At 37.7% G+C, this 13534-nt stretch overlaps 1 protein-coding gene across 7 annotated transcripts in view; it reads right to left on the bottom strand.

Annotated features, from left to right (window-relative positions):
* Positions 1-13534, bottom strand: part of ERC2 (ELKS/RAB6-interacting/CAST family member 2) — a 996291-nt gene that overhangs the window by 681031 nt on the left and 301726 nt on the right. For all 7 annotated transcript variants that reach the window (XM_018038455.1, XM_018038458.1, XM_018038452.1 and 4 more), the window contains exon 4: positions 11193-11267. In XM_018038455.1, the coding sequence (XP_017893944.1) occupies positions 11193-11267 (75 nt within the window). The remainder of the gene's footprint in view (positions 1-11192; positions 11268-13534) is intronic.

Genomic DNA, 13534 nt, shown 5'->3' with positions numbered 1-13534 from the left:
AATTCAGTGCTTTATGTAACCATCACCACCAACTAATTCCAGAATACTTTCATCACCCCAAACTGCTGTACATGTTAGTAGTCACAACTGTTTCTCCTCTCCCCCTAGTTTCTAATCTACTTTCTATCTCTTGATAGAAACCACTAATCTACTTTCTATCTCTATAGAGTTGCCTATATTGGACAGTTCATATATACATATATATGGAATCATATAAGATGTGTCCTTTCGCGGCAGGCTTCTTTCATTTAGCATAATGTTTCAAGGTTCATCAATGTTTTAGCATGTATCAGATCAAATTGCCAACATCCGCAGGATCATGGAAAAAGCAAGAGAGTTCTAGAAAAACATCTATTTCTGCTTTATTGATTATGCCAAAGCCTTTGACTGTGTGGATCACAATAAACTGTGGAAAATTCTGAAAGAGATGGGAATACCAGACCACCTGACCTGCCTCTTGAGAAACCTGTATGCAGGTCAGGAAGCAGCAGTTAGAACTGGACATAGAACAACAGACTGGTTCCAAATTAGAAAGGAATACGTCAAGGCTGTATATTGTCACCCTGCTTACTTAACTTATATGCAGAGTACATCATGAGAAACACTGGGCTGGAAGAAGCACAAGCTTGAATCAAGACTGCCGGGAGAAATATCAATAACCTCAGATATGAGGATGACACCACCCTTATGGCAGAAAGTGAAGAGGAGCTAAAAAGCCTCTTGATGAAAGTGAAAGAGGAGAGTGAAAAAGTTGGCTTAAAGCTCAACATTCAGAAAACTAAGATCATGGCATCCGGTCCCATCACTTCATGGGAAATAGATGGGGAAACAGTGGAAACAGTATCAGACTTTATTTTGGGGGGCTCCAAAATCACTGCAGATGGTGAGTGAAGCCATGAAATTAAAATACACTTACTCCTTGGAAGGAAAGTTATGACCAACCTAGATACCATATTGAAAAGCAGAGATATTACTTTGCCAACAAAGGTCTGTCTAGTCAAGGCCATGTTTTTCCCAGTGGTCATGTATGGATGTGAGTTGGTCAGTGAAGAAAGCTGAGGGCTGAAGAATTGATGCTTTTGACCTGTGGTGTTGGAGAGACTCTTGAGAGTCCCATGGACTGCAAGGAGATCCAATCAGTCCATCCTAAAGGAGATCAGTCCTGGGTGTTCATCAGAAGGACTGATGCTAAAGCTGAAACTCCAATATTTTGGCCACCTCATGTGAAGAGTTGACTCGTTGGGAAAGACCCTGATGCTGGGAGGGATTGAGGGCAGGAGGAGAAGGGGACGACAGAGGATGAGATGGCTGGATGGCATCACCACCTCGATGAGTTTGAGTGAACTTCAGGAGTTGGTGATGGACAGAGAGGCCTGGTGTGATGTGATTCATAGGGTCGCAAAGAGTCGGACACCACTGAGCAACTGAACTGAACTGAATCTTTCATGTCTTTTTCACTGCTGAATAACATTTTACTACAGTTATGCCACATTTTGTTTATTCACACAAGATAAGGAACATTTGGCTTGTTTCAGACTTTTGACTATTACCAATAATTGTAATATGAACATGTAGGGATAGGTTTTTGTGTGAACATGTTTTTAGTTTGGTTGGGTATGTCTAATAACTATGTTTAACATCTTGAAGAACTGCCAAATAGTTTTATAAAAGGGACAGAACTATTTTACATCTCTATCATCAACATATGAGGGTCTGGCTTTTCCACATCTCCTGAACATTTCTTGTCTTTTTATCTTAGCCATCATGGGGGCAGGGGATAAGTTGTATCTAACTGCCACTTAGATTTGCATTTCCCTTCGACAAATCATATTGGACATCTTTTCATGTCCTTATTGGCCATTTATATGTTTTCATTGGAGAAATGCTTATTCAAATCCTTTACCCAATTTTTAATGGCATTCTTTTGTTTTTACTGTTTACTTTTTCATTTTTCAATGAATTTTTTAACTAAGGTACACTATTCATAGGAAAGTAGCCAAATCATAGGTTTTCAGAATGAATTATGATTAAAGCAAACACACCTGGTTACATACAAATCATTTCATGAAACAGAATATTACTTCTACTCCAAAAGCTTTGTTCAAGCCCTCACCCAACCTCCACAACCTCCTTCTTCCTCCAGATTAACCACTATGCAGACATCTAACACCATTGATTATTTTCGCCTATTTTGGGAACACAAATAAACAGAATCAAATTGTGTGTGTTCTTTTGTGTCTGGCTTCTTTCCACAATGTTTTGGGGGTATTCAATGATGTTGTTACATGAAGCAATAGCTTGGTCCTTCTCTCGCCAAATATCATTTCACTGTATGAATATTTCACTATTTATTCATCCACTGCACTGTTGATAGCTATTTCATTTGCTTCAAATATTTTGTTATTCCACATGTAATTATGTTTTGTACGATCTATTATAATTAGGTCTTGTTCACCATTGTTAGATTTGTTCTTAGATATTTTGGATTTTTTAATACCATCCTAAATTATATTGTTTCTTAAATTTCATTTCATAATTGTTACTGGTATGTAGATGATTCACGTTTATACAGTGACCAGCTGTTCAAGTTCATTTACTAATCTAGTAGTCTATATATGGATTCACATTTTTTGCACACACACTTATGGTGCCTGTGAATAAAAGGAGTTTATTTCTTCCTTTACAATTCTTATACCCAGGATATCGAGAATATTGTTGAGGAGAAGTGATAGTAATAAGCATTCTTGTCTTGTTCCTTATATTATAAACACTTTAAATATTTTACCATTAAATATGATACTTGCTCAAGTTTTTCTTATAGCTATCTCTTAATCAGATTAGAAAATCTTCTCCTTCTAAGTTTGATAAAAGCTTATTTTTTTAGCATGAATGAATGTTACATTTATCAAATGCTTTCTCCACATTCACTGAAATTATATTAATTTTTCTCCTTTATCATGCTAATGTAAATAACATTGATTGATATACAAATATTAGTCCAAACTTGCCTTCCTGGAGTAAGTACAACTTGGTCATTTCCACAGGGTTTAGTTCACTAGGATATTTTGCACTGGTGTTTATGAGACAGACTGCCTATAATTTTCCTTTCTTACAATGGCTTTGTTGGGTATTGATATCAAAATTATGCTGGCCTCATAAAATGAGAAGTGTTCACTTGTTTTCTGATATAGCTTCTGTATGACTGATACAGTTTTTCTTCAAATGTCTAGTAAAAATTCATTGAAGAAGCCATCTACAACTACAGGGTTTTTTAGATATTTTTTGATGGTAAGATTTCAAACCATAGAAACATTTTTGTTTTTAATATATAGCCCTACTCAGATATTCTATTTCTCATGCAGTCTTAATAACTTGTATTTTTAAAAGAACTGACCTAAAATTTCAACTTTATTTTCAAAATGTTAATTACATGCTCTCATATTTCTAAGTCAGTAAGATTGATAGCCGAAGAATTGATGCTTTTGAACTGTGGTGTTGGAAAAGACTCTTAAGAGTCCCTTGGACTGCAAGGAGATCCAACCAGTCCATTCTAAAGGAGATCAGCTCTGGGTGTTCTTCGGAAGGAATGATGCTAAAGCTGAAACTCCAGTACTTTGGCCACCTCATGCGAAGAGTTGACTCACTGGGAAAGACTCTGATGCTGGGAGGGATTGGAGGCAGGAGGAAAAGGGGATGACAGAGGATGAGAGGGCTGGATGGCATCACTGACTCGATGGACATGAGTCTGAGTGAACTCCGGGAGATGGTGACGGACAGGGAGGCCTGGCGTGCTGCGATTCATGGGGTCGTGAAGAGTCGGACACGACTGAGCAACTGAACTGAACTGAACTGAAGATTGATAGTGATGCCACCTTTTAATTTTCATATTGTTTATTTGTCTGCCTCTTTTTCTCAGTGATTCTGACCAGGACACCTGTTAATCTCCTCAAAGAATTTGTGTTCGCTTTTAAGTACATCTCTTGTATGTATTTAAAAGATGCTTGTTCCTTGGAAGAAAAGTTATGACCAATCTAGACAGGTTATTAAAAAGTAGAGACATTACTTTGCCAATAAAGGTCCATCTAGTCAAAGCTATGGTTTTTCCAGCAGTCATGTATGGATGTGCGAGTTGGACTATAAAGAAAGCCGAGCACCAAAGAATTGATGCTTTTGAACTGTGGTGTTGGAGAAGACTTTTGAGAGTCCCTTGGACAGCAAGGAGATCCAACCAGCCCATCCTAAAGGAAATCAGTCCTGAGTATTCATTGGAAGGATTGATGCTGAAGCTGAAACTCCAATACTTTGGCCACCTGATGCAAAGACCTGACTCATTGGAGAAGACCCTGATGCTGGGAAAGACTGAAGGCAGGAGAAGAAGGGGACTACAGAGGATGAGATGGTTGGATGGCATCACTGACTCAATGGACATGAGTTTAAGTAAGCTCTGGGAGTTGGTGATGGACAGGGAGGCCTGGCGTGCTGTAGTCCATGGGGTTGCAAAGAGTTGGACACAACTGAGCAACTGAACTGAACTTGTATGTGTTTGGTTTCTATTTAATTAATTTCAGGTTTTTTCTCTATTATTTTTTCTCCCACTTTCTTATGGTTTCATTTGATCTTCTATTGCTTTTTAAAGTCTTCTCTCAACCAAACTGAACGGTTTGTTCTTCTCCAGATATGTCTCATAATTTCCAACCTCCTTGCCTTTGCTGATATAGTTTCTACTGTTTATAAAAAATCCCTCTACCCTCTATCAAAATTATGCCATTTTGTTCAAGTGAAAGTGAAGTCACTCAGTCGTGTCTGACTCTTGCGATCCAGTGAACTGTAGCCCACCAGGTTTCTCCGTCCCTGGGATTCTCCAGGCAAGAATACTGGAGTGGGTTGCCATTTCCTTCTCCAGGGGATCTTCCCGACCCAGGGATTAAACCCAGGTCTCCCGTATTGCAGGCAGACACTTTAACCTCTGAGCCACCAGGGAAGCAATTCCAATTTTTTTTAAGGCTCTTCTCAAATGCGATCTTCTCCAAAAAACATTCCCTGTCCCTTTCTTATTTAATATCCTCTGAGCTTTTGCAGCCCAGTTTGCTGTTCTTAGGTCAGTATTTAGACCCTGGCTTGTATAAGAGCCCTATTCCTTCCATTAGCCCCTTAAAGATTGAGCGCTCACTTTTTCTGAAAGGCCCACCATGGTGCTGTGCACAAAAAAGCTGCTTGGTAAGCAGTGGTATTTCTAATTCAAATTCATGAGTTATATTCACACAAAATAAACCTGTTTATAGCAGTAATTATAAATTAACAACTTGAACATTTAGAGTCAAACACATATATGAAGAGTTTGAGTAAAAAAAGGTTCATTAAAAAAAAAAAATTTTCCCTGCTTCTAAATGACAACCATATATCATCCAGAGCTAACATTTAACTTGACATTTTGCTTTTTCTGGCTATCACTTAAAACCCACATTTTTTCCCCTTATTTAAGGAAAATAGTTAGATGGGACAAGGCTTTTTTTTTTTTAAGCTGAAAGATGAGAAGATGAAGAAATTGCTCAAGAAAAAATAAGCTAAAGGATAATTTCTTATATTGTAAGTGGATAGTGCACATCAAAAACACAGGGCTTTGCAAGTTTAAATGAGTTATGGTCCAGGTTGCTATAAAGGCTTCAGGGCAAGACTTAAAACCCAGGAAAGGAAAAAAACAAAAACAGGGCATATGTTGACTGTGAGGTACATATTTTGGAGGCCCATTTGCAGGGCTGATAACATATACATGTAAAAAGGATGAATCTTACCTTACAGCGCAAAGCACACTATTGCAGCTTACTAAAAATATCAGATAGACCTCTTGAGCTCTCATGATCTGCCTCAACCTAGTCAAAGATGCAAAACTCAGTGCATAATTTCCACAGCATGGAAAGAGAAACCAGCTGAACTTAGGAATCATCTTCAGTAAAAGCAGACTGTAAGAGTAGGGAGTCTAAGAACTCAGAGAAGAAACCTGTGTTCATACCTCAAATGCCAACATACCTGCTGTAGGACCTTGGGCAGGCTGTTCATTTTCTCTAAAACATGGCTTTTTCATCTGTGAAATTTGGCTACTCATGCTACTCATGGGTTATTACATGTCAGATGCCTCATACCTCGTTCTCCATGTGTGGTTAGTGGTGTTTGAGCTGTAGATGTCACTGGTGATACAGGTAGGATTTTTTTTTTCTTGTTGTTTATTCTTCTTAGTAGCCACAAAAAGAGCCATGGCCTATTTTCAAGGCCTAAGATCCAACATAATGACTTAACTAGAAAAATGAAGCTTGACACAAATTTGCAATGAACACATAATCTTGGGAGAAAAAATAATTCTGACTGCCATGTTTTGCCTCATATAAAATAACAGTTCAAAAGATGGGTAACATAAACCTAGGTAGGCCCTTGAGCCAAAGAAAATATTTCAGCCACTTCATGGTATTCCTGACTAGATCCCAGGACTCAAATTATATTCACAGTGGGAAGTGGGATGCATTCAATGGCCAAGGTTTGAAATCAAAATCTTTCCCTTCCTAATTATGTGATGCTGGGAAAAGTTACCAGGTAGTTCTTGCCTTCCCATGCTCCAGTGTCTCCCTACTATGCCTGGTGAAACTGAACTGCCTGAATTTGATCAAACACCAAGCTATCTCTTAACGGAAAATTAGTTCAACTACAGGTCAGTCAACCCCATGCAGAAGAACAGCAGACATCTGCCTGAACACAAAGACAAGGCTGGGTTTGTGGATTTAAAATCAAAAGATCAACCTCACCATTAGACGTAGCACTTGAACACAAAGTCATATTCTTTCACTTACTAGCACATCTACGAGGCGGCAACTTGGTCAAGCTCAGTATTGAACTGCTTACTACTCAGTTTCCATAGAAAAGCTTAGTGGGGATAAATGTTACATAAGAAGAACCACTTGTGACACAAGAAGTGCCACAGCTGATTATGTGACAAGAAACCTAAATAACCACAATCCTCACTTCAGTTGCCACAGAAATACTGTCATATAGTCACATTACACCCCTAGCTTCTTAATCCACTTTAGCTAACAAGTTCACCAGATCAAGTATATTATCTGCAACTCTTACTAAAACCCGTATGTCACTCATATATCCCATCTGATAAACTGTGCTGAATTTAGCACTAACAAAGTTTGTCTTGATGAATGTCATCTAATTTACTAAGCTAATGGAATTTAGAGAATTTCAAGTTTTTTCTTACAGCCTCAGTTGTTAAATTTCGAGTGAAATTTTATGCTCCATCTCAGTAATTGTTATTACTCTAGGGTTGGTTGTTTTTCCTTTTTTTTTTTTTTTTGCATCTTTTAAAGACACAGTCTTCTCCCTATCCCTTCCATCTGTGATTGTTGGACATGCTGGAGCCACTTTGCTCAGATACACACAAAGGGGCTGTCTGAAAACAGACTTACATGAAGAAACCTAAAATGAGATATTGAATTAGAGAACATGGAATCTGTTAACATCTTTGAGCCCCAGGAGCAAGCTATTCCTGAACAATATCTTGTTTTTCCCAGTTATATTCCCAGTCAATACATTTCCTTTAGGCTTTAACCATTTTAAATTAGATTTTCATTCACTTAGAAGTTTTAACTAACAAAGAAAAAAAACAGAGATTATCTGACAAGTACTGTTGCTACTATAATTCATTTTCATTTAAAAAAAAAACACACTAGATACAGCTTTATGAATGAATCCAAGAAAGTGAAACTTTTGAATGTCACGTTTATAACATCTCAAATTTATAACAGAAGTAGGTTAAAACACATTCAAGGAATTAAAAGAAGAGAGGGGGAACAAATCATTTAACTACATTTTTAACTGTTCTCCATAAGAGCAGGAAAGGGAAACTTAGTAAAGCATCTTTAGTCACAACAGCAAGAAAAGGAGGAGCACTGCAACATCTACAGGAACACTAATTTTTCTGAAAGACACCATGTTCTAAGTGCAAACCTGGAACATACCTGCCAGACCAAATCAGGATCAAAATTAACACTTGGAGCTTCCTGCAAGAAGATAAATCACAAATAACTTCATTTACTTTGCTTCCTTTCATATTTATTCAGGTGACTTTAGCCCCCCTGACTGAACTGGCTGACAGCAGTTGTGATGGCTGCAAGACAATTGCCCCCACTTCGGTGTATGCAGACAGCCCTCCCCCACAGAGCTGTCTTTTCACAACTCTAAAAGCCCAGAGAGGTACATAGACATCTACTAGAACTACCAGACTGCGGCTCTAAAAGAGCTCTAATTGGGGCAAGATTTCACAGATTTTCATAACAACTTTCTGAGTTGATGTATATTTTTGGAAAAGATGAAGACTCATAATTTCATCCTCAGTTTCTTTAAGAAGTAACAGAAAAGTAGGGGTAGCTTCTAAACCCTTAATTCATGTCACCTCTCCAAAACTAAATGTCCAACTGACTCCAGGAACGCTCCTTTTAACTTCAGGTTTTGCCAAGGTAGTATATGACACCTTTATCCAAAGGTGTTTAAATTAAAATACAACCCTGTCTCAAGTTACACCTATTAGTTTTAAGGGCTAGTTCTATTTGGTAGTCAACCCTAATGCTTATAAAATATGGGTTTCCAATATTCCCTCCCATTTCACAGAAACATAATATACAAAATCAGAAGAGATCACAGCCTTCATCACAATCTTACACACATGACCGAGGAGATGACCTTCTACCAGCTGCCCCCATAACTCAATTTATGCACACTGAGTATAGATGCTAATGGGACCCAGACTTCTCCACTGACAAAACAGAAGGCAGTGCTTTGTAAATTAACAGACATTCAAAGACAACAGAAGAACTCCAGGCTCAGTTCCCTGACAGTATATTGATTATCAATTGTCCTAAAATGTGTTCTTCTACCAATCAGCATCACTGGCATCCATTTAAATAAAAACAAAACTCCAGACTCAATTTACTGATAACATATGGAGTGAATTTGCCCTAAAAATTATATTTTATAATTTAAAACATATTTTATATGGCCTTCTTTTGTAGATAGCCCAAAGGAGTGTTTTTAATTAACTACTAAATAGTAATACCTATTACTATTTTTTGTTTTCTAATAAAAAATATGATGCTAAAAAGAGTAAGCTATGAGCAAACAGACTTTATACTTAAAATCACAAGAAAGCACTAATAGTCTTTGTACAGAGATCTTTAACAGGAAAATGACCACTACTCTGGGAGAGATGCCATTTCTGGTTTCTCCAAAGAGTTCTGAAACACAATCTTTCCTTAAAAAAAAAAAAAAAAGAATGCTTTGGAAATAGTTTTATACACATCCTCTTCTATTACTGCGGAGAAGGCAATGGCACGCCACTCCAGTACTCTTGCCTGGAAAATCCCATGGAAGGAGAAGCCTGGTAGGCTGTAGTCCATGGGGTCGCTAGGAGTCGGACACGACTGAGCGACTTCACTTTCACTTTTCACTTTCATGCATTGGAGAAGGAAATGGCAACCCACTCCAGTGTTCTTGCCTGGAGAATCCCAGGGACAGGGGAACCTGGTGGGCTGCCATCTATGGGGTCGCACAGAGTCGGACATGATTGAAGTGACTTAGCAGCAGCAGCAGCAGCAGCAGCAGCAGCAGCAGCAGCTTCTACTACTAATTGTGTTGGGACTGGGGAGGTAGGTATGGAGGTAGGTAGAAAGGAGACTGAATGACTCTGCAGAAAACTGAAATAAAATCTTTTGTCTTGTCTTTTTCCTTTTCTATTCTTTTTTTTTTTAAGCCTTGGCCAAGTTTCAAGTTTGGTTCCAATGTGAAGTGAGGAAGAAATCTCTGTTATGTGATTCTATACTCCCCTACAAGTGTAGAATAGTCAATTTACAAAATAAGTCAAAATTATGCAAATCCAAAAAGAATAGATGAGCCAAGATTAGCCATTATTTTCTAACCCTACTGGCATTCGATCCTTTTGATAATATTTTTCAAGTCAATTTGCTGCAAATGTATTTATAAGTACCATGAATCATGTAACCTCACTTAGGGGACATAAAGTCTTAAAGTAAATGTTCTACGTTATTTCCAAAAAAAAAATCCACTTGGATGAAGACATTGTCATTGACTAGGGGAAAAAAAAACAAACTCAAGTTAGACTTGTAATGCCAGAAACTCAGTAGCTTGTATTAGTTTCCTTCCCCCCAGACTTGGGAATTTTTTGGCAGACAATCCAAAATAATGTGTTCCAAGACAGAAAAATCATTACCCTATCAGGAAGCTTTAGAATTCTTTTGTAGAAAGATAGTGACCAGCAAACTCTCAAATGTTATACTTAGGCATGAAATATCCAAATTGCAAACATTATCATCATGAATTTTTTTCTTCATGGAACTAAAATCAATAATTATTTATTCTTACAAGAAATACTCTACTATTTGCTGCCTTTGGGCAAAAACTGAAAGTAAAAGACTTCAAATCTTTATAAACTGACAAAGCAATGGGGTTTCATAGATTGGTTTCTTAAAGGCTCAGTCATCATTATATACTACATTATTCTTTAAATGTCCTAAATCCATCCAGGAGGATCTTTGCTTCTTTTAAATATCTCTATGCTCCCCCAGTTAAATAGAGTACTTTGTATTTAATAATTATTAATTTCAGACTTAGGAGAAAATACTGAAGTCATAAGAAAGTTATTATTCTTTGAAAAGTAAATTTTGCTGATAGCATAATTTTACTTATTTAACACCCCCATTGCACAAAAAACTTATCTTTGCCAAATCTTAGTTTCTCAAGGTGTCTTTTCATTGTCATGTGAATGGAGAGAAGAAAAAAGAATTATTCTAGCTTTAGAAATTTACTTTTAAAGCACACACAAAACCTCCGTTAGGGTTGAAAGCACTGGCTATGCTCTGGAAATGAAGCCAGCTCCTTTCTGCCAAAGGATACTTGAGCCCTTTATTCTTTTGCCCAGAAAAAGCATCCTCATTAAAGAGCCAATAAATTAAATATACCCGAGAAGGCAAAAAAAAAATAAAAATAAAAAATCCAGAAGAAAAGCACCCATCAGGGTGCCTAAGGAAAACACAACTGTCCATTTCATGTGTTTGTGTTAGTCACCATCAAGTTTAGAACAAACTCCGAGGAAACAGCTGTTTTTGAAAAATGTGAATAGCTCCTACCTTCATTTCAATGACAGTCTGGAGAGCCTTCGTCTTGGCTGGCTCCGGCTGAAGTTGGCTTCTTCGGTGTAATTCCTGGGGAGGAACACGATAGAAATAAGCCTGACGGTTCATCCTTCCCTTACACCATGACTTATGCACAGGTACCACTCAGCCCACCCGGTCCAGGCTCACAGCGCACAGACATAAACAAGCCACAGGTGCCTCTTCCCCCACCCTTGTTAGCATCCCTGCTGCCTGGAGCTTGCGATCCGGTGAAAAGCTCCTGGCACATGCGCTATTTCTGAAACTTCCATCAATAATTAATGTCAACTGTGACAAAGCCAGCAAGTAATCATAATCCAAATACTGTTCAACACTGGGGCTGTTGCCCAGCCATCAAATCATAATTTACTAAATTACATTACTCTGTGCTCCCGATACAAACACAGCAAGGAAACAGAGGAAAGAAAATGACTAACGTGGTTTCAAATCTGCTGCACGCATGGTATTTTGCTACTGAAGTAGGTTTGAAATGAGCAATTTAAAACATTTTCAGTACAACAGTGTCACTTTTTGCAGTGAATTGGTCTGATGAAACCCTGTGAATCTCTTGCTTCCTAATTTACAGTTTCAATCCTTGCTCAAAATCACATCTGTGTGTGATGTGTTTGTGCATTCATGATGCCAAGAAATTAAAACCGGCATTAATATCAATAGTGTTAAAGGGGAGAAAAAATGGTTAAAGCCAGATATAAACTCAAGAAATTCTTTATAGATAAAAAGCAAAAAAACGTAATTACAATTTTAAGCTTCAATGCTTACTTTTTGTATGTCTCCAAAAAAAAGTCTATCAAGACTAAAAGATAGATAAGAGAATAGATAAGGTTATTAGGTTCATACTTTATTTTTCTTAATGATAATTATCAACAGTTTTATGAAAGTAGCCAATGACAGGAATAAATAAAAATGCTTACACATGTCATAATTGTTGGTACAGTTACTCACCTATGGAATAATTCCATTAAGACTTATTTGAATTATGTGTCACCTATGAAAGTGAAAGTCAAGTCACTCAGTCATGTCCAATTCTTTGTAACCCTGTGGACTGTAGCCCAGCAGGCTCCTCTGTCCATGAGATTCTCCAGGCAAGAATACTGGAGTGGGTTGCCATTTCCTTCTCCAGGGGATCTTCCCAACCCAGGGATCGAACCCAGGTCTCCTGCATTGCAGGCAGATGCTTTAACCTCTGCGCCACCAGGGAAGCCCTATGGATAATGCTAAAAGATTTATTTGCTTCCAGAAAAGTCATTTAACATCAACATGGAATAGTGCTAGATCTTTATGTTCCCTGGGTTGGGAAGATCCCTTGGAGAAGGGAACAGCTACCCACTCTAGTATTCTGGCCTGGAGAATTCCATGGGCTATCCATGGGGTCACAAAGAGGCAGACATAACTGAGTGACTTTACACTCCACTGGACCACAAACATTTTTAAAAAGGAAAAGAAAAATCTTGAGTGTTACAGAAGAGGACCAATATAATTTCTGGCTTTATCCAAGTAAAGACATTAAAAATAACCTTACATCCACCATTACTAACATCTATTATCATCACCATTTCATTAAGAAAGAACATTTCATCAAGAAAGAAATTTTTCAGAACAGAGTCACAGAGAAAAAGATAGTCCTTCCCTGGATTCCAGGGTTAAGAAAACAGGCAACCTTTCACCCATATCCTATTACTTTGTTCTTATTTTCCAGCAGCCCAAGAAGACCATGGTCATGGGCCATGGTATATACGTCTAGGGACCAGTACTGGGGAATTACTGCTATACCTCTAGACTACAGCATATTTTCTCCTCAAAGGCATCACTGGCACAAATCAGCAGAGCTATGCAAAACTATTTCTCAACCTTGAATTTGAGAAGAATTAGAATTGGTGCTTGGGCATTATTCAAAATGGTCTCAACATCAATTAGGACATTTTTCCCCCTAAAATATTTCTGTAAGGAATGAGTCCAAGTATTACTGAACCCAGTTTCAGTATATTATCATATACATCACATAAGGAATTCAGCCTTTAAAAAAGAAAAAGTCGATTAGCCCTCAACATTACTTCCAAGATTGTTGGAGTTCACTGGATCAATAAAGTTTTACAGATGAGAAAACAGAAAGTAAGTAACCTGTCAAAACTGTTCCATAGTAAGTCATAGAAGAAACACGTTTCATAGGTATGTCAACAACTCTGATAACATGTGGTATCAAAAGTATCTTAATGAAAAAAACTGAGAATGAAATTCATAATTTCATACCATAGCCACTAAAGTTTCAGAATAAAAATCACAAGATGATTTGAGGAGAG

Source organism: Capra hircus, chromosome 22 (genome assembly GCF_001704415.2).
Source record: "Capra hircus breed San Clemente chromosome 22, ASM170441v1, whole genome shotgun sequence".
NCBI classification, from domain to species: Eukaryota; Metazoa; Chordata; class Mammalia; order Artiodactyla; family Bovidae; genus Capra; species Capra hircus.
Note: the sequence above shows the minus strand (reverse complement) of the source record. Positions and strands in the feature narration are given on the sequence as shown.